General features: G+C 46.1%; 1 protein-coding gene across 10 annotated transcripts in view; it reads left to right on the forward strand.

Annotated features, from left to right (window-relative positions):
• Positions 1–20,693, forward strand: part of LOC147747713 (coagulation factor XIII B chain-like) — a 1,126,012-nt gene that overhangs the window by 261,670 nt on the left and 843,649 nt on the right. For all 10 annotated transcript variants that reach the window (XM_086955075.1, XM_086955118.1, XM_086955080.1 and 7 more), the window contains one exon: positions 15,825–16,004. In XM_086955075.1, coding sequence (XP_086811201.1) covers positions 15,825–16,004 — 180 coding nt within the window. The remainder of the gene's footprint in view (positions 1–15,824; positions 16,005–20,693) is intronic.

Consider the following 20,693-nt stretch of genomic DNA (forward strand, 5'->3'; position numbering starts at 1 on the left):
CAATTTCCAACACCATTTCACTAGGACTGCTTTCCTTTGGTATATTTGATTTTGCAAGCCAAATTCCAGCCTTATTTGTGCCAGGGCTGATCCTTTATAAAGGTGAAACACGGATTTGTATATTTTTGTCTGGAGGGTGTTTAGGATGGCTGCTTCTTTCCCATGCCATATTTCCGATCCATATGAGAGGGATGGTAAAACTTGTGCTACCATTACTTTTAGCAGATGGTCGTATGATGGGCATTGCAATTTCTTTTGGAGGGTTCTGTACGCAAAGCTCAGTGATTGTGCTTTTGCAGCGATGTTTCTTTTTTGATCTAGAAGGGACATATTTTTACTTATTGTGACCCCCAGATATTTATAAGCAGTTGTTTCCTCGATGTGTTTGTCCTTTGTGTACCACTTGAAAGATCGTCTGCTTGTGCCCGCCAATCTCACCACTTTTGTTTTTTTAGTGTTTAATTCCAGACCTTCTCTGTCGAAATAGTCCGTTAATTCGGATATTGTTCTTTGGAGGCCTATCGGGGTTTGACTTAAGACTACAATATCATCCGCATATTGTAGAAACTGGATGCTTTCATTGGCCAATTTTGGTGGGTGTCCATTCACGTTCAAATCTGTCAGGTATATGTTAAAAAGGCTTGGAGAGAGCACGCTGCCCTGTTTGAGGCCGTTTCTTATTTTTAATTCTGCGGATATTCTTCTCCTTTCTCCAAGCTTTACTTTTGCCCATGTTCCGTGGTATAATGCCATTATTGTTTCAATTAATGCCGGCGGAAGACCCCAAAGATCCAGTTTTTTCCATAGGCGTTGTCTTGGAACTCGGTCGAAGGCGGATTTCAGGTCTATATAGCAGGCTATTAATCCAGTCTTCCTTTTACCCGCTCCTTCGATTAGTAATGACAATGCTGAAAGATTGGTTATGCAGCCCATGCCTTCCATAAAACCCGTTTGGAATTTGGGTACTATTTTATTATCGTATATCCATTGAAGGAGGAGAGTCAATATGCAAGATGAAAAGAGCTTTGCCTCCACGTCAATTAAAGCTATTAATCTATAGTTCTGGGGTTCCATTCTGCATCCATTTTTGTGTATTGGGTGGAAGATGTTGCCTTGCCAGGACTGTGGTATCTTTTTTTCTTTATAAACGTAATTGAATAGCGGTGTCAGGTATTTTGCCCAGAAACCGGGGTCATATTTGAATAAAGCGTTTGGCATCCCATTTGGGCCTGCTGCTCCTTCCGCTTTCATTTTTCTTATTAGGGCGGTTGTTTGTTTGATGGTTGTCAGAGGTGCCTGTTCCTCTAGGTGAGTGCTTTTTTGCTGGTCATTTTTTCTTTGTCCCAAATCTGTTTCTTTTTGGTCTTGACTTTTTTAAGGTTTTTATTTATTTCTTTATTATTTAGGTTCCTGTGGATGTTGTATAGACTTTCAATATAAGCGGCCCATGTTGTTTCGCTTATACCTATGTTGTATTGTCCACCCGCTCCTTTTGATAGTTTATTATTATGTTCCAAAATTCTCCACTATTAGGTAGTTTACTTGTTCTTAATAGATCTTCCCAAATTTCCTCTGTGTGCGTTTTTTTTAGCTTTTCTGCAATCCTCTTTATATTCTTTTCTCATTTTTTGTATATTGTTATTATCTACTTCTTTTCCTAACCTCTTTTCTGCAGCCTATATTCTTAATTTTTTCGCGATTTCCCTTTTTTTATCTCTTAGTTTAGTGTTGTCCCACAGCTCTTTGTTAGCTTTGTGTCCATAATTTGCTTGTGTTTTTACCGAGAATTTTCCTAACTCAAATTTATGTAAGTTCTCCCATTTTGTTGTGGGTGATTAAAATATCCACTCATTGCTCCATGTGTAAATTGAACAAAAATGCAGCACATGCATCAGCAGGTGGACTGGCACATGGAGATGTGAGTGCACCTGCCACATATAGACTCACATGTAACTTAACAAACAGGCCTAGACTACCTCGATCGATGTGATGCACGGGGCTGGCTCTCTGCCCCTCTTATAAGATGCACAGTGTGATCTTCAGTTTCATGTGATGATTGCACAGAGCTGGCTCTCGGCCCCGTCTTACACAATGTAGTGCCTAAGGGAGGGAGCAGGGCAGGGGGGCTCGACCAGACTCCCCTTCACAAGGCTGCAGGGGGGACAACTGCCGCCAGCCTGAGTTTTCAAGGTGGTTATTTGATTTCCTTGGAGAAGCGGTGAGGTTGTCGCTGTGCAGACTTGAGGGGAGCGAGTTTTATCCTTTCTTTTCTCTTCATGTACACCCCCCGCCCGATTGTAAAATGTCCTCTTATTCCCACTGTCCTTACCACTTCTCTGCACGTCGAAAGGCGTGCTCCAGTGTCTTTCGTGCTATAATTGGGTATCATAGTGCAAAGTCAGATATAGGGGGATGTAGCTCAGTGGTAGAGCGCATGCTTCACATGTATGAGGCCCCAGCTTCAATCCCCGGCATCTCCAGACTTTTATTTGGTTTGCCCTTTATTAAATTTTGGACTTTTTAAAAATCCTCTGTATAAACGCAGCATGTTATTCACATCGTGACTAGGGCAATTTTTTGTTTCATGCAGTCAAAAGGGACATTTTACACTCAAAACACCAACAACTAAGCATTAAGAATGTTAAAACCCCACACTTGCAGTGAGAAAATAGATATTCTGTTAGCCTTACAAATAATCTTTTTACTTCTGGAGACCATCAATTAATCATTATTGGTGCCGGGGCCCCCACTTGCTACCCCAAATCATTATTGTAATCCAAGGGCCCCCTCCACTGAGTCATGACTGCTAGCCAAGGGTCCCAACTTAAGCATTGTTGATGATTTGAACCACAAAACTATAAACAATAAACGCGCGTTGATGTCATTTACCACACTGCAAAGTAATAAAGCTTAGTATGTAGGGCATTTTTTCAGATTCATGGATAATCAAAGTTTATCCATTTTATTTATTTAAAAAACAATGCTTTTAATTCATCTCATAAGGTCCCAAAGGCGAGACCTATTGGCTATGCCAATGCTGGTTATACCTTTGGTGCCCACCACCAGCCCTTGTCCAGATGGGGTCTCCCTCCCTCCTTCAAGGCAAGTATTGAGACCACACCAATTTTGGATTAGGGGTTGTAAACCCCTGGCCGTATTTATTTATTACAAAATTAAAAAACATTATTTATTAACATTGTGTACAATTACGCAGAAAGGCCAGATACATTGTTAGACCGATGATGTCACATGGCTAACCTTAACTCTAATACACACGACACTCCTACTGTAAATCTAACAATGCATATATGCACTTTCTGCGTGTCCCCTCTAGAGCCTACGGCAAGGTCAATTACTGGCAGCCTCCTGTGCCTTAAACTCCATAACGGAACTGTGGAAATTCTGCATACTTGCACCCTGATGCGCATGCTGGGGTGGCCACAGGCCCACTGGGAAGAATGGCTCCCCCAGCCCCTGCACCCCAACAACCTACCTACCGGCTGTCACTGCCCCTGGAGTTACATGTTTCTGACCGCTAAGGACCGAAGACTATGCTTACCAATCATGACCTTACCGCCTGACTGGAGACACACAACTAAATACGACATTATTACCTGAAATCAAACAACATGTACCGACATTTATTCAACATTACACACTTCAATTAGATAACTCTGTATTAACCAATCCTGTACTTGACAAGCTTACAAATATTGACACTTTTATTACAAATTCACCGAAACATCACATTTACATTAACTATCTCCTGAGATACCTGCAATAAAGTAAGAGAACAAGCAAACATATCAAATTTACATTACTTCTATCTCTTGAGATACCTGCAATAAAATTTAAAAGAACCTAACAAATACCTTATTGACAGACATCATTTAACATGTACCCACTCATTAAGCTTACATTAATGCTATCTCCTGAGATACCTGTAATGCAAAAACTTTAGAGAAACATCAAAATACATTCCTGACCAACCCATTTAAATTGCCTGCCTTAGGGAATGGTTGGTGGGGAAAAGAAATTACGGGACGCTGGTGGCCTGGGCGCTGTGCCCGTGGGGAGCATAAGAACAAGAGACTGTTCTGCTCCCCACACCCCCTTTTAAAAGAGGGGGCATGGGCCAGTCTAAACTGGTAGGACCCCGCTGCTGGGTGTCCGTGTGAACCGCAGTCCCCGCTTACTGGACATTTATGGGGGAGGTGGGAGTGCTCCCACCTCCTCCTTTCCCCTGGGGACAGGCTCGACCACCATATGGATGGTGCGCGCTATTTTAGCGCTCTGCCTTGTCCATATGGCCTGGTACTCCCCCAAGTCCCATTTGTATACCTTTGGTGCCCACGGCCAGCCCTTGTCCGGATGGGGTCTCCCTCCCTCCTTCAAGGCAAGTATTGAGACCACACCAATTTTGGATTAGGGGTGTAACCCCAGCTTTATTTATTTATTACAAAATTAAAAAACATTATTTATTAACATTATGTACAATTAAGCAGAAAGGCCAGATACATTGTTAGACCGATGATGTCACATGGCTAACTTTAACTCTAATACATATGACACTCCTACTGTAAATCTAACAATGCATATTTACACTTTCTGCCTGTGCCCTCTAGAGCCTACGACAAGGTCAATGACTGAAGTTACATGCAGCTGCATGACATAAGCTGCCCTGTGGCACGTGCAGAGAGATGGTTAGCAGTTGTTCTGGTACCGGCATTGGCCACAAAATGGTGGTGCAAGCTGCAGGGTCCCTGGCACTATGATGTAGCAAAGTGAATACTTATGACCCATGAAGGTGGGGCACCATGGGTGCTCCTATTCTAACGAAAGAGTAACCTCAAGTTGTACAGTAGTGCTCCTTGGAAAACATATGATGAAAACAGTGAAGGTAGCGCGCCGATAACACGCCTGGGCTGTCCTTAATGATAATCAGCCTCTCAAATTCGTGCCTAGCACAATACCTGTTGCATCACATGAGGGACAATGTTACCCTATGAACCTTGGAATCAGACCATTCAAAGAGAGTTCTCTGTTTTCCATTCTCATACCTATGCAAATTGGCATGTGCGATAAATCCAGATACATGTGACGGAGGATGACGGGTGAACGGATTCTATTGCTTATCTCTTTGTCCTCCAGGCTTGCGGTGCAGGACACAGCCACTTTGATAACACACAGATACACTCACACAATAACCACCATTTGTTAACACCTAAGTGGTAAACCTTTGCACAGTAACAACCGCTTGTTAACTCCTAAGTGGTGACACTGGACACAGTCACGCAGTAACACCTACGTGGTGACAGTCACATTCACGCTGTAATACAGTCACATTCACGCGGTAACAGCTACGTGGTAACACCTTGGTCACAGACACGCGTTAACACCCCCACGGTAAAACACCAATGTGGTAAACTTCAAAAGTGGTAAACATCTACATGGTAACACCCACTTGTTAACACCTACGTGGTAACACACAAACACAGTCACGCAGCAACACCTAACGTGGTAACACCCAGTCATGCACCAACACCCAGGTGTTACCACACAATCACATTAACACGGTCACACGTACGTGGTAAGACCCTGGTCACTGCCACGTGTTAACACCCCTGTGGTAAAACATCAATGTGGTAAACTTCAAAAGCAGTAAACACCCATGCGGTACTCATCACACCCGGGCCATAGAAGCTGACTTGAAAATACCACCTCTGTACTGGACGAGACCCTGTGATTCGACATATAATCCCCTGGGAAATATCTGAACAGGCTTAGTTTTAGTTATAAAATGCACACTAATTTATTTAAACAGAAAACACAACTTATGTTTCTCCATGATGCTGTTGTATTTAATGAGCAATGCCATGCGAAGATGGCCAGCGCTTCTGTATTTGGATGTCGGAGGCACTTGAATCCCATCCCTGTTCCTGTCCTCAGTCAGTCAAGTAAACCAACCCTTCACTACACACTTCAGAGCGCATCAGTGCACCACAGTGAGCTGAAACCATCTAGGAGCACAGATACCAGGCCTCAGCATGGCCTCGCCCGAAAGTGGCGGCCGCCAACACGCAGTTGTGCATTAATGTGTAGTAATGAGTGTGGCATGTCCTGTCTTTTGGTGGACAATAACACAAAGAGGCAGAAAGAAAAGAGAGTAACTCCTATGCCATATTTCATGGGACATTAGTTGACCACGGTGGGCCGCATTTAATTCCCTGCCCACATCGGTACTAAATCAAAACACGGGTAAGCTCCTCGAGGGGCTTTAATGACGTGCTCTCCACCTCAAAGGAGACACCAGCAGTGTAAAAAACATCACGTTTATGCCCAAGGGAACGAAGCATGTTGTGAAAGTAATATTTCGAACAAAGCACCTATCACTGCACTGGACGCAACTGTGCGAAAGAACAGCAGGGCAGCCTTCCACAAATACACGACTCTACTCTCGCGGCTCAAATCCCCAAAAACGCTTGATTACGTCCCTGCTCACATCGGTGCTAACTCAAAAACCACGGGTAAGCAACTCGAGGGGTTTTTAAATGACACTCTCTCCGCGCGAAAGGAGACAGAGAGAAAAGAGAGTAACTCCTATGCGATATGCCATGGAAAATTAGTTAACTACAACAGGCCGCCTTTACTTCCCTGCCCACATCGGTACTAAATAAAAACCCGGGTAAGCTCCTCGAGGGGTTTAATGAAACTCTCTCCGTGCGAAAGGAGACACCAGCATTGTAACAATTCATCACGATTTTGTCTAAGGAAACGAAAGCATGCAATGAAATTAATATTTCCCAAACCAGCAGGTATCACTGCACGCAAATGTGAGAAAGAACAACATGGCAGCCTTCCATTCCTTGCACATATATAAACCAGCTTAGTGCATTGAACTAAGTTTAACGCCCAAATACTGGTTGACCTGTATTGAGCTTCCTTGCCAATGGATCGGAAGGTGTCCCCCACAAACAGCTGTGCTGTAGAGCGTGGTCGCTGCCCCCACCCGGGCACGCCCAGCAACTTAACTTCAAATTGAAAAATTGCTCCTGCTGCTCTCCTGGGCTCTGCACCTTCGAATACGGCTCCCCAACGACGCTGATGCTTCTCCTCCTGCTGAAGGCCTGAAATACGGACTCGCCCGCAGCTTCGGACAATTTCATGACGGTCTTTCTACCGCAACCTGGGTCCACCTGCTGCCTGTCCTCCAGTTTCACGCCACCACAGACCTGCAGGGAAACAAAAAGAAAAGAAATTACGGGCCGCTGGTCTCCCGGGTGCTGTGCCCGTGGGGAGCGTAAGAACAAAAGACTGTTCTGCTCCCCACACCCAAAACACAAGGAGGGAGGTACCCTTAGAACCAATATGGGACCGGGCAGACAAGTATAAAAAGAGAAGAAGTCCCTGAGCCTTAAGGATATACCTTATGTCGTAATATAGCCCACCTGAGATGTTTATGGGAGGCTATATTTGACCCAGAGAAAAAGCTATCTTTACAATCTAAATAGTAACTGTAATTATCACTAAATAGTGGCTAACAGTCAGTATAGGAACTCTGTGAACAACAAATAATGTGAATAGAATCCTACAATGTTTAAAAATACTCTAATGTGCACCAATATTTAAAATCATCAATTTATTATTAAAAATTAATAACATCATCAAATCTAGCAATACATAAAAATACAACAAATAACAAATAAAAAAACAAAAGTCGACGTGGCGTTTCGGTGTCTTGTGTAGATGGCAACACCTTCTTCAGGACGTTTTTTAAAAAAAATTCACTCATACTTTTGAGGAATTCAACTCATAAATGATATCTGGGTGTACTAGGATCGGATACAAATTTTCTTCTTAAGAAAGGGATGGATGTAATCCCATCTCGAAATGAGAGGAAACTTGAGGCTGAAATGCCGTTCCTGTCACCGGATCCTGGTACAGCCGCTTTCTCATGAGAAAACGGCTGTACCAGGATCCGGTGACAGGGAGGCCGCTTTTTTTCACGAAGACGCTAAATCCAAAATACGGAGAAAAATCACAGACTGTAGAAGGAAGCAAGTTCCAAGGCCCTTCTATCACACAACGGCATATCAGCCTCAAGTTTCCTCTCATTTCGAGTTGGGATTACATTCATCCCTTTCTTAAGAAGAAAATTTGTATCCGATCCTAGTACACATACGGTGGTCACACCTGGTACAGCCAAATACTGAATGTACATATGAATTTCTGTTCAGGTGGAATAATTGCCAAAAAATTCCATTGTGAAAAATAACAAGATATGCAGCCCAATGAATGAAAAGCTGCACCACCAAGATATCATTTATGAGTTGAATTCCTCAAAAGTTTGAGTGAATTTTTTAAAAAAAAGTCCTGAAGAAGGTGTTGCCATCCACACAAGACACGGAAACGCCGCGTCGACTTTTGGTTTTTTATTTGTTATTTGTTGTATTTTTATGTATTGCTAGATTTGATGATGTTATAAATTGTTAATAATAAATTGATGATTTTAATTATTGGTGCACATTAGAGTATTTTTAAACATTGTAGGATTCTATTCACATTATTTGTTGTTCACAGAGTTCCTATACTGACTGTTAGCCACTATTTAGTGATAATTACAGTTACTATTTAGATTGTAAGGATAGCTTTTTCTCTGGGTCGAATATAGCCTCCCATAAACATCTCAGGTGGGCTATATTACGACATAAGGTATATCCTTAAAGCTCAGGGACTTCTTCTCTTTTTATACTGCTCCCCACACCCCCTTTTAAAAGGGGGGCACGGACCAGTCTAAACTGGTAGGACCCCGCTGCTGGGTGTCCGTGTGAACTGGGCTTCCGATTCAGGTCCCACAGTACCCCGCCTACTGGACGCTTATGGGGGAGGTGGGAGGGCTTCCACCTCCTCCTTTCCCCCGGGGGACAGGCTCGACCGCTATAAGGGCGGAGCGTGCTATTTTAGCGCGCATCCTTGTCCATAACAATGGCTGCTTATCCCGGCAGTTTTTGCTTTGTTAGTCATGCGGCAAACCTATTACTGTGAGCGAGGTATCTGTTTGCTGCATGCTTAGAGTAAATGCAGAGCACAGTAATAACCCAACTGGATGCCGCCAGGATGAGACATAACATTAAATCAACAAGTATCATGTGTGGGGTGAGGGTGAAGGAAAGCCTTGAACTCCTCTCATGGGGAGTAGGGGCAAGTGTAGGATTCCAGCGACCAACACGAATGAGGTGAGAGGTGGTCATGCATGTGGTGGAGGAGGTTTAGTGCTGGAACTCTTGCCCTTTAACCTTTAGCAGGCACAGCCTGGGGAGTGTTTAGAAGGACAGTCCATGCTTTTAAGGCACAGTCTTTGCGTGGAGGCAGGGGCCTTGCTTGTGCATGAATGCATAATAAACTCTGCTGCCTGTCATCGGGCTCCGAGCACCGCCTCTATCGAAGTTGCCCTGGGTGGGCTTGGAGCTGATGATTGATTTCAACATCGAGAGGAACCCCCAGCTTTGAGTTCCAGTGTGTGCTTCCAGACTAGAAGGCTGATGGGAACCTGTGTGGGCTCCGGCTCCATGCCTCAGTGCTGACTGGAGCCCAGGGGCAGAGGCTGGGATCTGAATAGGGCGCTTGATGTCTGACCCCTGTGGGGGCTCAGGCTCTTTGCCTCAGTGCTGACTGAAGCCCAGCGTGCCTCTGTGTACAACACACCCGACTTCCCTGCCCCCCTCGTCGCGGCCTGGCAGCATGCATCTATTCACCGGTGTCTCCTGAACTGCTGTTCTCATCTGCTTCCTGCAGTACAGCGCTCTTATTGGGCCTCTGGGAGCTGATGTTACAAGTCAGTGGATCGTTGAATGAACTCTCTAAATGTGCTTCATTGCCGGGAAGGCGAGCCGGGTGCCTCTCTTATTGCTTTGGTGAGCGAAAGATTAACAAATGGGAGAGGAGGGGGAAGTGCTGAGAACAGGCGCCCTCGGAATGCCTGTGCGCCGGGACTAGTCTGCTTCACAGCCCTCGTGAAGACTTTTCTTATCTGCTTGTTAAATAAACAAGCAGGTATGAAAAGTCTTCACAACAGCCCTGAAGAGGTCGTGATTATTGTTTTTCCCGTGCTTTTGGTTTGCTGACTGTCACATGGGCTGAGTGAAAACAGATGCGCTTGTCACGATGGGCTGCATCACAAAACTGCAAGGGCATCAACAAAAGTGACAGCCAGCAAACAAAAAGCAAGGAAAAAACATTAATCATGACCTAAGTCAATTGCAAACAATCGAGACGCAGGGGCTTGGATTAAAGCTCCCCTTCTAGTTCTAGTACTAGTTACCATAGCCCTCGCAGGGCGAGTGGCGCATGCGCGCTCCAACGCCAGGCGAGCCCTAAAAACTTCTGCAGGTTAGTCACCTTTGTTATACGTTTGTATGATGAACTGATAGATTAAGTAAATGTTTAAAATAAGATAGCAATTGTGCAGTCAGTGTCCATTTTGGCTTTGGTGAAAACAACTTTAAAAGTTTAAGTGATGCATTCTACATGATTCAAAATTATGGAATCACATTGAGTCGTCCAACCAGAGGTTGCGAGTAAAAAGTTGCCCTCCTTGCAAGCTCCTTATATATTAATTCTGCAAGAACTTCTTTTTTTTACATGTTTGTGGTGTAGGCCAGGCTCTAGAGGGTTATAAGGGCTCCCCCTCTCTTTTTTTAAGTGTAACGCATTGGAATCATCCCTGAACCCTAAGTTATTATATTAAATTAGCAACTGCATCTGCTGATCTACCAGCGGGTGATGAAAATTGATAGAGGGTTAAAAAATAATAGCCTGAATAGATCTTTAAGCTTGTCCATAGGATTATGCTTGTCATGTTGCCAATTGGATGTAAGTCTTTCAAACATTTAAGCACGGTTTTCTGTATATTATTTAAAGAGGATAAAAGAAAGAGTCAAGGCGATCAGTACAAAAAAGAATCCTCAAAATAATGAAGATTCACTGTCTGCACACCCAGTAAGCTAACTTTGCTAAAGATATTCGTCTTATCTTATCTCCTTGATCCCTAAGCCCAATCTGAGTCCACTATTATTCAATATAAATTGCGTAAACTTAAACTACTGTTCATTCTGTAAGTAGAGTGAAATACACTGTCTTGTATTTACCCCCACATTTGCCTTATCTAATCATCTTCCCAAGTTTCTATAGCTATCATGCAGCTGACATGCCGTCGGCACTCCACTCAGCTCCCGACACCATGTTTGAGAGAGTTAGTTACATGACTTGCAGGTAAAGGCAAGTGTAGTGTCTATAAAATGTTCACCAGCATGTTCTGAAAAATACTACATGGGCACTGACTGCATCGGAATTTTGAGGGCCAAAAACTGCCAAAATTTGATACACAAATTTCCATCAATCAATCAATCAATGACACTTGTAAAGCGCGCTACATACCCGTAGGGTCTCAAGGCGCTGGGGGGGGGGGGGGGGGGGGGGGGGTGCCGCTACTGCTCGAACAGCCAGGTCTTCAGCTTCTTCCTGAAGGAGAGGTGGTCTTGGGTCAGGCGCAGGTCGGTCGGGAGGGAGTTCCAGGTCTTGGCAGCCAGGTAGGAGAAGGACCTTCCTCCTGTAGTCGCTCTTTGGATGCGGGGGACGGCGGCGAGGGCGTGGTTGGCTGATCGGAGGTGGCGTTTGGGAGCGTAGAAGTTGACTCTGCTGTTGAGGTAGCTCGGGCCTTGGTCGTGTAGGGCTTTGTGTGCGTGGGTGAGGAGGCGGAAGGTGATTCTTTTGCTGACGGGGAGCCAGTGAAGGTCTCTCAGGTGTCCGGAGATGTGACTGGTTCGTGGGATGTCGAGGATGAGTCTGGCTGAGGCGTTCTGGATCCGCTGGAGTCTCTTCTGGAGCTTGGCGGTGGTACCGGCGTAGAGGGCGTTGCCGTAGTCCAGTCGGCTGGTGACGAGGGCCTGGGTGACGGTCTTCCTGGTCTCGGTGGGGATCCACCAGAAGATCTTCCGTAGCATGCGTAGGATGTTGAAGCACGTCGAGGAGACGTTGTTGACTTGCCTGGTCATGGAAAGGGAGGAGTCCAGGATGAAGCCCAGGTTGCGTGCATGGTCTGTCGGTTTGGGTGCGGTGCCCAGGGCGGGAGGCCACCAGGAGTCGTCCCAGGCGGAGGGTGAGGGGCCCAGGATGAGGACCTCCGTCTTGTCTGAGTTCAGTTTTAGGCGGCTGGTCGTCATCCACTCGGCTACCTCTTTCATCCCTTCGTGCAGGTTGGCTCTGGCGGCGGTGGGGTCGTTGGTCAGGGAGAGGATCAGCTGGGTGTCGTCGGCGTAGGAGATTATGCTGAGGTTGTGTTTGCGTACGATGGCCGCGAGGGGGCTCATGTAGACGTTGAAGAGGGTGGGGCTCAGAGATGATCCTTGAGGGACGCCGCAGATGACTTCGGAGGCCTCTGACTTGTACGGTGGGAGGCGGACTCTCTGTGTTCTTCCGTCGAGGAAGGAGATGATCCATTCCAGCGCCTTGTCCTGGATTCCGATGTTGCTGAGGCGCCGTACTAGGGTGCGGTGGCAGACCTTGTCGAAAGCCGCGGAGAGGTCTAGGAGGATGAGGGCCGCTGTTTCTCCATTGTCCATCAGGGCTCGGATGTCGTCGGTGGCGGCGATGAAGGCGGTCTCGGTGCTGTGATTGGCTCGGAAGCCGGACTGTGAGGGGTCGAGGGATCCGTTCGTCTCGAGGAAGGCGGCCATCTGCTTGTTGACGGTCTTCTCGATGACTTTGGCTGGAAACGGGAGGAGCGAGATGGGGCGGTAGTTCTTGAGGTCGGTGGGGTCCGCTGTTGGTTTCTTGAGTAGGGCGCTGAGTTCGGCGTGTTTCCAGCTGTCAGGGAAGATGGTGGTGTCGAAGGATGTGTTGATGATGTCTCGCAGGTGGGGTGCGATGACAGCGTCGGCCTTGTTGAAGACGTGGTGAGGGCATGGGTCGGTCGGTGATCCGGAGTGGATGGAGTTCATTGTGCGGATGGTGTCTTCGGTGCTGATCGGGGTCCAGGCGTGGAGGGTGGTGGTGGGGGGTGGTTGTTCGGTCATGGTGTGCGTTGGTTGGTTGTTGAAGCTGTTGTGTATGTCCGCGATCTTGTTGTGGAAGTATGAAGCGAGGGAGTTGCAGAGGTCTTGCGATGGGGTGATGTCGTTGTTTCCTGCGCTGGGGTTGGAAAGCTCTTTCACGATGTTGAAGAGTTCCTTGCAGTTGTGTGCGTTGTTGTCCAACCTGTCCTTGAATGCTGTTTTCTTGGCGGCGCGGATCAGCTGGTGGTGTTTCCGGGTAGCAAGCTTGAAGGAGGTCCTGTTGTCCGGTGTCCGATCCCTTCTCCAGACTTTCTCGAGGGCTCGGCAGTTCTTCTTGGAGCTCTTGAGTACGTCGGTGAACCAAGGGGCCTTCTTGCTGCCGGGTCTGCTAGGCGGGGTCCTCAGTGGGGCGAGTTCGTCCGCGCAGTTGCTGATCCACTTCGTGAGGTTGTTGGCGGCCTGGCTGGGGTCCGCTGAGCTAGCAGGAGGGTGCTGGCTCAGGGAGGTGGTGAGCTGGTCTGCTGTGATCTTGTTCCAGCTTCTGCGGGCGGCCTGTTGTTGGTGGTGGTGGGTCGTCGTTCTCTTGAAGGTGAAGTGGACGCAGCTGTGGTCCGTCCATTGAAGCTCTGTGGCGTGGCTGAAGTCGATGTCTGTGCTGGAAGAGAAGACTGCGTCAAGTGTGTGTCCGGCGAGGTGGGTGGGGGTGGACACCAGTTGCTTGAGTCCCAGGTTGGCGAGGTTGTCGAGCAGGGTGCTGGTGTTGCGGTCGTTGTTGTTCTCCAGATGGAAGTTGAGGTCTCCCAGGAGGATGTAGTCAGCGGAGGGGAGGGCATGCAGGCTGACGAAGTCGGCGATGTCCTCGCTGAATTGTGTGCGTGGTCCAGGGGGTCGGTAGATCAGGGTGCCTCTGAGGGTGGTGTTCGGGTTGGTGTGGATCTGGAAATGCAGGTGTTCGGCGCTGGTCAGGGTGTTGTCGGTGCTGGTCGTGAGACGGATGGTGTTCCTGTGGATGATGGCGATGCCTCCTCCCATCTGGTTGGCGTTTCGGTCCCTCCGGACGATCTTGTAGCCCTCTGGGATAGCGATGGCGATGTCGGGAGCTGAAGAGGCGTTCATCCAGGTCTCCGTGAGGAAGGCAACGTCAGGGGCTGTGGCGTCTAGGAGGTTCCAGAGTTCGATGGCGTGTCTGTGGACGGAGCGGGTGTTGAGCAGGATGCACTTGAGGTGGGTGCTGCTGGTGTTCGGCTTGGCGGGTGCTGGTGCGAGGCTGGTCCGGGTGCAGGAGAACTTGCAGGCGTGGCAGCTGAAAGGTCCGTGGGTACGTCGCGGGGTGGCTTGATGGCATTCTGGGAGTCGGTCGGTGTTGAGTGCGGTGAGGGTGGCGGCGGAGTACGTCAGGCGGGTCGGTCGGGCTCCTCGTGGGCCAGGGGTCCTGGCACTGGGCGCGGTCCAGGCGCGGACGGGCGTAGACGGGCTTACCTTTGGCGCGCCTTCGGCGCACAATCGGCGCGCCCGCTGCGCGTGACCGCTGCGCGTTCGCACGGTCGCCATTTAAGGCGAAGTGCGCGGGTGGGCGGAGCAGCTGGGAGGCGGGAGCGGGGAGGGAACAGAAGAGAAAGGGGCGGGGCTTATGGCGGTGGCGGGAAGCGGGGAGGGAGATCGGCGAGGTAGGCGGGCAAGCAGGAAGGAGACAGGCACAATGGAGGTCAAAACACGAGGAGAACACGGCACAGCAACAAAACAGGCAACAATTTAGGTCAAAAACGGGGGAAAAGCAGTGAGAAAACGATCTAAGGCACAGAAGGAAAACAAGCACAAATTACAGTCAAAAACGGGCAAAAAACCAAGGGGAGCGCTCAAGGCGGCAGCGAGGCCGGCGCTGAGTCAGAGGCAGGCACTGGGGGCACACGCAGCAGCTGGTGGCCGTGCGGCGCGGGGGTGCCTCAGCATTGAAGGATGTCGGTGAGTTTTGCATCAATATGTTTCTATATCTCAGTGGTTCCATCTATTGCAGAACTGCAGTTGCGCAGTTAGACAACGCATACATGTGGTTGATTTCAATCCACTGCCTTGGTGGAGTGTAAAGGTAAGTCAAAACGCAAATGTTGTGACATCTGAATGAAGAATATTGGAAGGGGATGTTTGATTTGTGATTTGGGGTATTTTGCAATTATCACTCTCAGCCATAATGCACAATTGCACTTCCTTGGGGTCATAGACACTAGGATGAAGGTAACCGAGATAATTGGAGTGTTTATTTACCTGTGTTATGTGGAATTAGTAGATGGCTGTTAATAGCCTTATTGCCACCTTCTATTGGACATTAACAACTGTAAAAGGCCCTTCCCCTCGTGCTCCTGCATATATGTGTGGGTTCGTCAATCAACAGTAGCTAAAACCCTCTGCAGTTATATTAGCCATTCAGTGTCCTCAGCAGAGAACTGTACTACGTAATTCACTATTCCACATGCTATATGTATATTTTTTATCATCATATGGAATGTTAAACCTCTATTTACTCAAATACCAATAATACATACCAACTCTATACTTAAGAAGATTTCTTTTACCCTTGTGGTGCACGGGATGAGAAAATATGTTTTTTTTTATTAACTATGTTTATTTAGTCGTTAAGTGTTAGATTTATTGAAGATAAATAATTCAGTTGTTTTATAAATGTCTGTACATGATTGACATAGTGTAAAGATAGCAGCGTATTTTTATAATTCTCATGATAAAATGATAACCATTTCAATATACTTATTACTACAGGAATGTGCAAATTAACGTTGACTGGCGCTATTAAGAGCCACAAGCCCAAAAAGCAATTTTTCGATGTCGAAGATACAGTTCAATATGAATGTAATGATGGATATCACAGCCACCAAAGCAACATTGTGGGCACATCGGAGTGTACAACAGAAGGATGGCTATATATGCCACAGTGCAAAGGTATGTTGCCTTGCTTACATCGCTGAACTTCAGATCACTTAATTTCCATAGGCCAAGGGAGTCCACCTCTGGTCCATTAAGGTCAAAGCTCTGCCAGGTATGTTGTTAATCTATGTGGAATACATTTAGAATCTATGCTGCCTATTCACAAAGGTAGTTCTAATGCAAAATGTATTTACGCACTCTTTCATGGCTTTATGAATTGTCCTCAAAATATCTGAAATGGGAATGAATTGTGAATAATCGTGATCTAATTATTCAAATTAGTAGAAATAGCGAGGACTGTGCCACCCTTGCACTCTTACTGAGCAGGAGTTGGACGTTTTGGGGATGATACATAAGACCTGTAAGTGTACATACGAGTACCTCTACAGTGCGACTTCTCATACTCCTAAATGATTTTGTGAGATTAATCTTACTGTAACTATTGATGGTCAACATGCCAATCTTCTCTATTGACTACCTAATGCTTATGATTGTTATATTGTAGCAGCCAATAAAGCAGATTCTGTAAGCCTAGAGTAAGTAATTCAGTGAGTAATTTATTATGTTAGATTGATCAAAACCATTGCATATACATAACACATATAAATAACTTAATTTAAACAAGATTAACATTTGTTAAAAGTCCTTGTGCAATCCATCTTAGAAGTTGGTGTGGGTAAAAGAACCCACAGGAGAGTGTCTCCGGTTTCAGGTTTTCCTTTCTTCGTACAATGGTGTCATTTGATTTCAATGGGGACCTTCAATAGTGCCAGAATTATTTATTCTATTATTTATTTGTGCAAATTACCTCTGTGCAAGGTAGGCCCTCTTTCCTTATGTTTTGTTGTCCTGCTTGGCTGCCTTGGCTCTGCTGTGTATTTGTGTGTGCAGTCTCTTCTCTGCTATGTTGAGGAATTTTGTGAAGCTACAGATCTATTGTGTGGAATTAAATTTGAAGCAGGCCAGCACCTTCTCTGCAGATGTGAATCCCAGCTTGGTTGTAGATGGGTCGAAGAAGTAAACGTTGTTCTTTTGTTAGACTTTTCCTAATGTAGATTATGCGACAAGAACTTCCGGTCCATTAATGCATAGTCATCAGGTGTTGTCTCCAGGCTTCCTCTTCCAGGGTGGAAGGTGAGGTAGGATTAGCATTATACTCCGCTGATATTTAAAGTATTTTTTTTCAGTGCGATGTTGAATCCTGCAGTCAGGTACGATTGTGGTTTGGCTGCAACATAGTCGTTACGTACAAGCTAGCCATGTGCCCTTTTTGTAAGGGTGGTCTTATCTTCTGCCATTAACATCACTCTGAGGGTATTAGAGACCACTTTCTTAAAGCTAGTATGGGTCGCTGAGGATTCCCATGCAATTTCTAACCCTAATTGGTTTAGGGAGTCTCTGAGGTATATTCCGGCTGGTGAGGACCCTTTTTGTGACAATTCAGCCCAGGGATGACAATTTAATGTGTTTTGCTCTGCTCCTCTGATCTTATGCCAGCATTTTATAAAAGCGCCCCCTCTAGCTGTTTCTGGAGCCCAAACTCTAGCCTTATTTGCTCAGGCTAGGCATTGTTTGGAATGTGAAAGATCGTTCTGTATGACCAGGTGAATTTTTTTTCCACGGTGATTGCATCTCTTCCTCGCATTACCTCACTCCCGTATGTCATTGTCAGAATGAGTTTCGTTTGGATGACCCCCAAGTAGGGGTATCAGTGAAGGTCCGGCATGTGCTTTTTTAGAGTCTTCATGGCAAAAGTTATAGTGTTGCCTTTCCATCTAAGTGCTTTTTGTTAGGGGTTGAAGGAACCTTTGTTGTCTTGCAGAACTCATAGGTATTTTTTATTCCTAGTTCTAATCGTTGTTTATCCAGGAATCATAGAGGTCATGTCTTCTTGGAAAGATTTATTGCCATTGTTTTTGTTTTCTTATATTGATCTTCAGTGCGTTCTCCTGTGAATATTCCTGTGTTGCATTGAGTAGTGTTGTAGACCAATTGGTATTTGGCTTACTAACACTTGGTTGTTGGCATAAAGAAGGTTGGAGATAGTCGTCTTACTGAGCTTTAGGGCATGTGAATTGCACTTGTCCAGCTGAATAGCATTGGAGCAGGGACGCATCCTTGTTTTAACCCTTTGGTGGTGGTGATGCGCCTTGATAGGTGCGACCCCATCCCCAATTTGAATTTTACCCATGACTCTGTGGTAGTAATATGAGTTGCTTTAGAAGGGCTGGTGGTATGCCCCAATTTTCCAGGTTCCGTCACAGTCCTACTTGATCGATGTTGTCAAAGGCCAAGCTGTAGTCGCTGAAGCACAGGAATAACGGTTGCCTGGTTTGTTTTGTATTGTCAATCAAGTGGGTTAGGCCATAATGTTGGTAATTATTCCCATGTTTTTGCAGAAGACAGTCTGGTTTATTGGTATAATGGATGAGGGGGAGACCCAAGATTTCAGTTCTCCCAGGATTAATCCTGCGTAATATTTGGCATCATTGTTAATCAGGACAACAAGTCAGTAGTTTTTCACATTGACCTTGTCATTCTGCTTGTAAATTGGTGAAATTATTGATCCTTTCCATGATTCTGAAATTATTCAGCTCACCATGATTTGGTGTATTTTGGTTCCATTTGTAGCTGCTTGTCAAGAACTGTCTACCAGAGTTGTATAAATCAATTATTTGTGCTAATAAATGTAATGTACTTAAATGGCAAATGTAATAAATCTGTGTTTGAAGGTCCTAGGTCAGAGAGGTTGTATTTTGTCCCAGCTATATCACATGGGATATTTCACTGCTAGTGTTCTGGAGGGATCTATGACGTTACAACGCAGGCTATTACAACGCCTGCTGTTACAACACGGTTTTTACATCGCATACCATTACAACGCAAAATGCTTTTAGGCGCTGGATAGTGAATTATTTAATTTACTATTCCAACTCCAGTCCCCGTGGATAGTAGGGAAGGTGTTGGATAGTAAATTAAATATATTCCCTATCCTAGAGTGCCCCCCAGCGCAATGCGTTGTAATGGTTTGCGTTGTAATGGTTGCGATGTAATGGTAGTGCGTTGTAATGCTTGCGTTGTAAGTGATGTTTACCGTTCTGGAGCACAAGTAATGGAGGCATCTCAACTGGGATACCTTTAGTAGCAGTTTGCACACAATACCCACTGTGAGCATACCCTTACAGAAGAGAGGTGTTGTTCAAAATTCAGGTCTTGCTTTTGTATCGCAAAACACACAAGATGATGGACGGAATGTTGCACAATGGCAAAACATTCACCCACAGTCACAGATCTAGGTTAAATCCATAGGTATTTTGCTCACCAAGCCCTCCCAGTTCAGACATGGCCATAGGCAAATCAGTCTTGATCCTGTGCCTCATGGGAACAGTCTAGCCCGAACTGCAAAGCCATATCTTTCCTGGACTGGAATCAAGCATCCTAGGAGCAGTTTCTGGCTATCAGCCGTCTTCAGCCAGAATAGCTTGACTCCAGTGGCCTAGAAAGCAAGGGACCCATGTCTGGGCATACCCTTCCAACATAGGGTGAACAGCAAAGCACACAAGATGATGGACGGAATGTTGCACAATTGCAAAACATTCACTCCCAGTCACAGACTTGCTTGCCCCAGTATTGGAACTTTCATAGATTCCCATGCTTTGTATCATTCCCCGTCGTCTGAATGGGAGCCTCAGTAAATAAAAAATACCACAGTAATAGGTACAAAAGAGAAAACTAGGCCTAGGCCTCATCTCATTTTGTAGCCTATCAATCCCTTTTTGTAAAAGAGACCAAACTTTCTGCAACAACCAATCAGAAGAGCCTCACCCCTTGGAACCTCCTGAGAGAGCCTCAGATTTTATACCGCATGTTGTGCTGAGGGAGTCTCCACTGGGCTTTGCTCAGTTTTTCTTCTACTTCTTTAAAACAACCTTTTTTCTTGGAAGAATGTCAGATAAGGAAACAAAAGCTTTGTTCAAGGCTTTTGCTACTTGCTCTAAAAAGATGTATGACGGTACCACGCGTGCTTTTACAACGCGTACCGTTACCACGCTACTTTTACCACGCAAGTCGTTACAACGACTTGCGTGGAGGGGCGCTGGATAGTAAATTATTTAATTTACTATTCCAACTCCAGTCCCCGTGGACTCTAGGGAAAGGAGTTGGATAGTAAATTAAGTATTTACTATCCTGGAGCGCCCCCCAGCGCATTTCGTTGTAACGACCTGCGTGGTAAAAGTAGCGTGGTAACGGTACCGCGTTGTGAAAAATGCGTGGTAACCGTTGTATACCGCTCTAAAAAGCGTCTGTATGTAGATGATAAGCATACAGATTGCATTTATTGCTTGTACCCAGACCACAAGGCTACAGAGTGTAAAATCTGCAGGACCTTCTCTACAAAAACTTTGAGGGACAGGGAAGGACGTCTTTTGACCTGGCTCCTCCTGTACCACCTCCCACTACAACCGAGAGTCAGCCACGGAATCCAGAACCTGAAGAGGTTCATCAACCATCGATTCAGGTGCATACAGTTCAGGGTGATGATGATTCCTCGGACGATGGTTGGGATGTGACGGTAGAGAATGGGACAAATACGTACTACCAGGTCCATCTTCTCCTTCACCTGATCCAGTGGATTCACCACCTGCAGACATAGGTGGTTTCCATGACCTCATGGAGCGGGCTTCCAAACGGTTTGATTGCCCG

Source organism: Lissotriton vulgaris, chromosome 1_1 (genome assembly GCF_964263255.1).
Source record: "Lissotriton vulgaris chromosome 1_1, aLisVul1.2, whole genome shotgun sequence".
NCBI lineage: Eukaryota > Metazoa > Chordata > Amphibia > Caudata > Salamandridae > Lissotriton > Lissotriton vulgaris.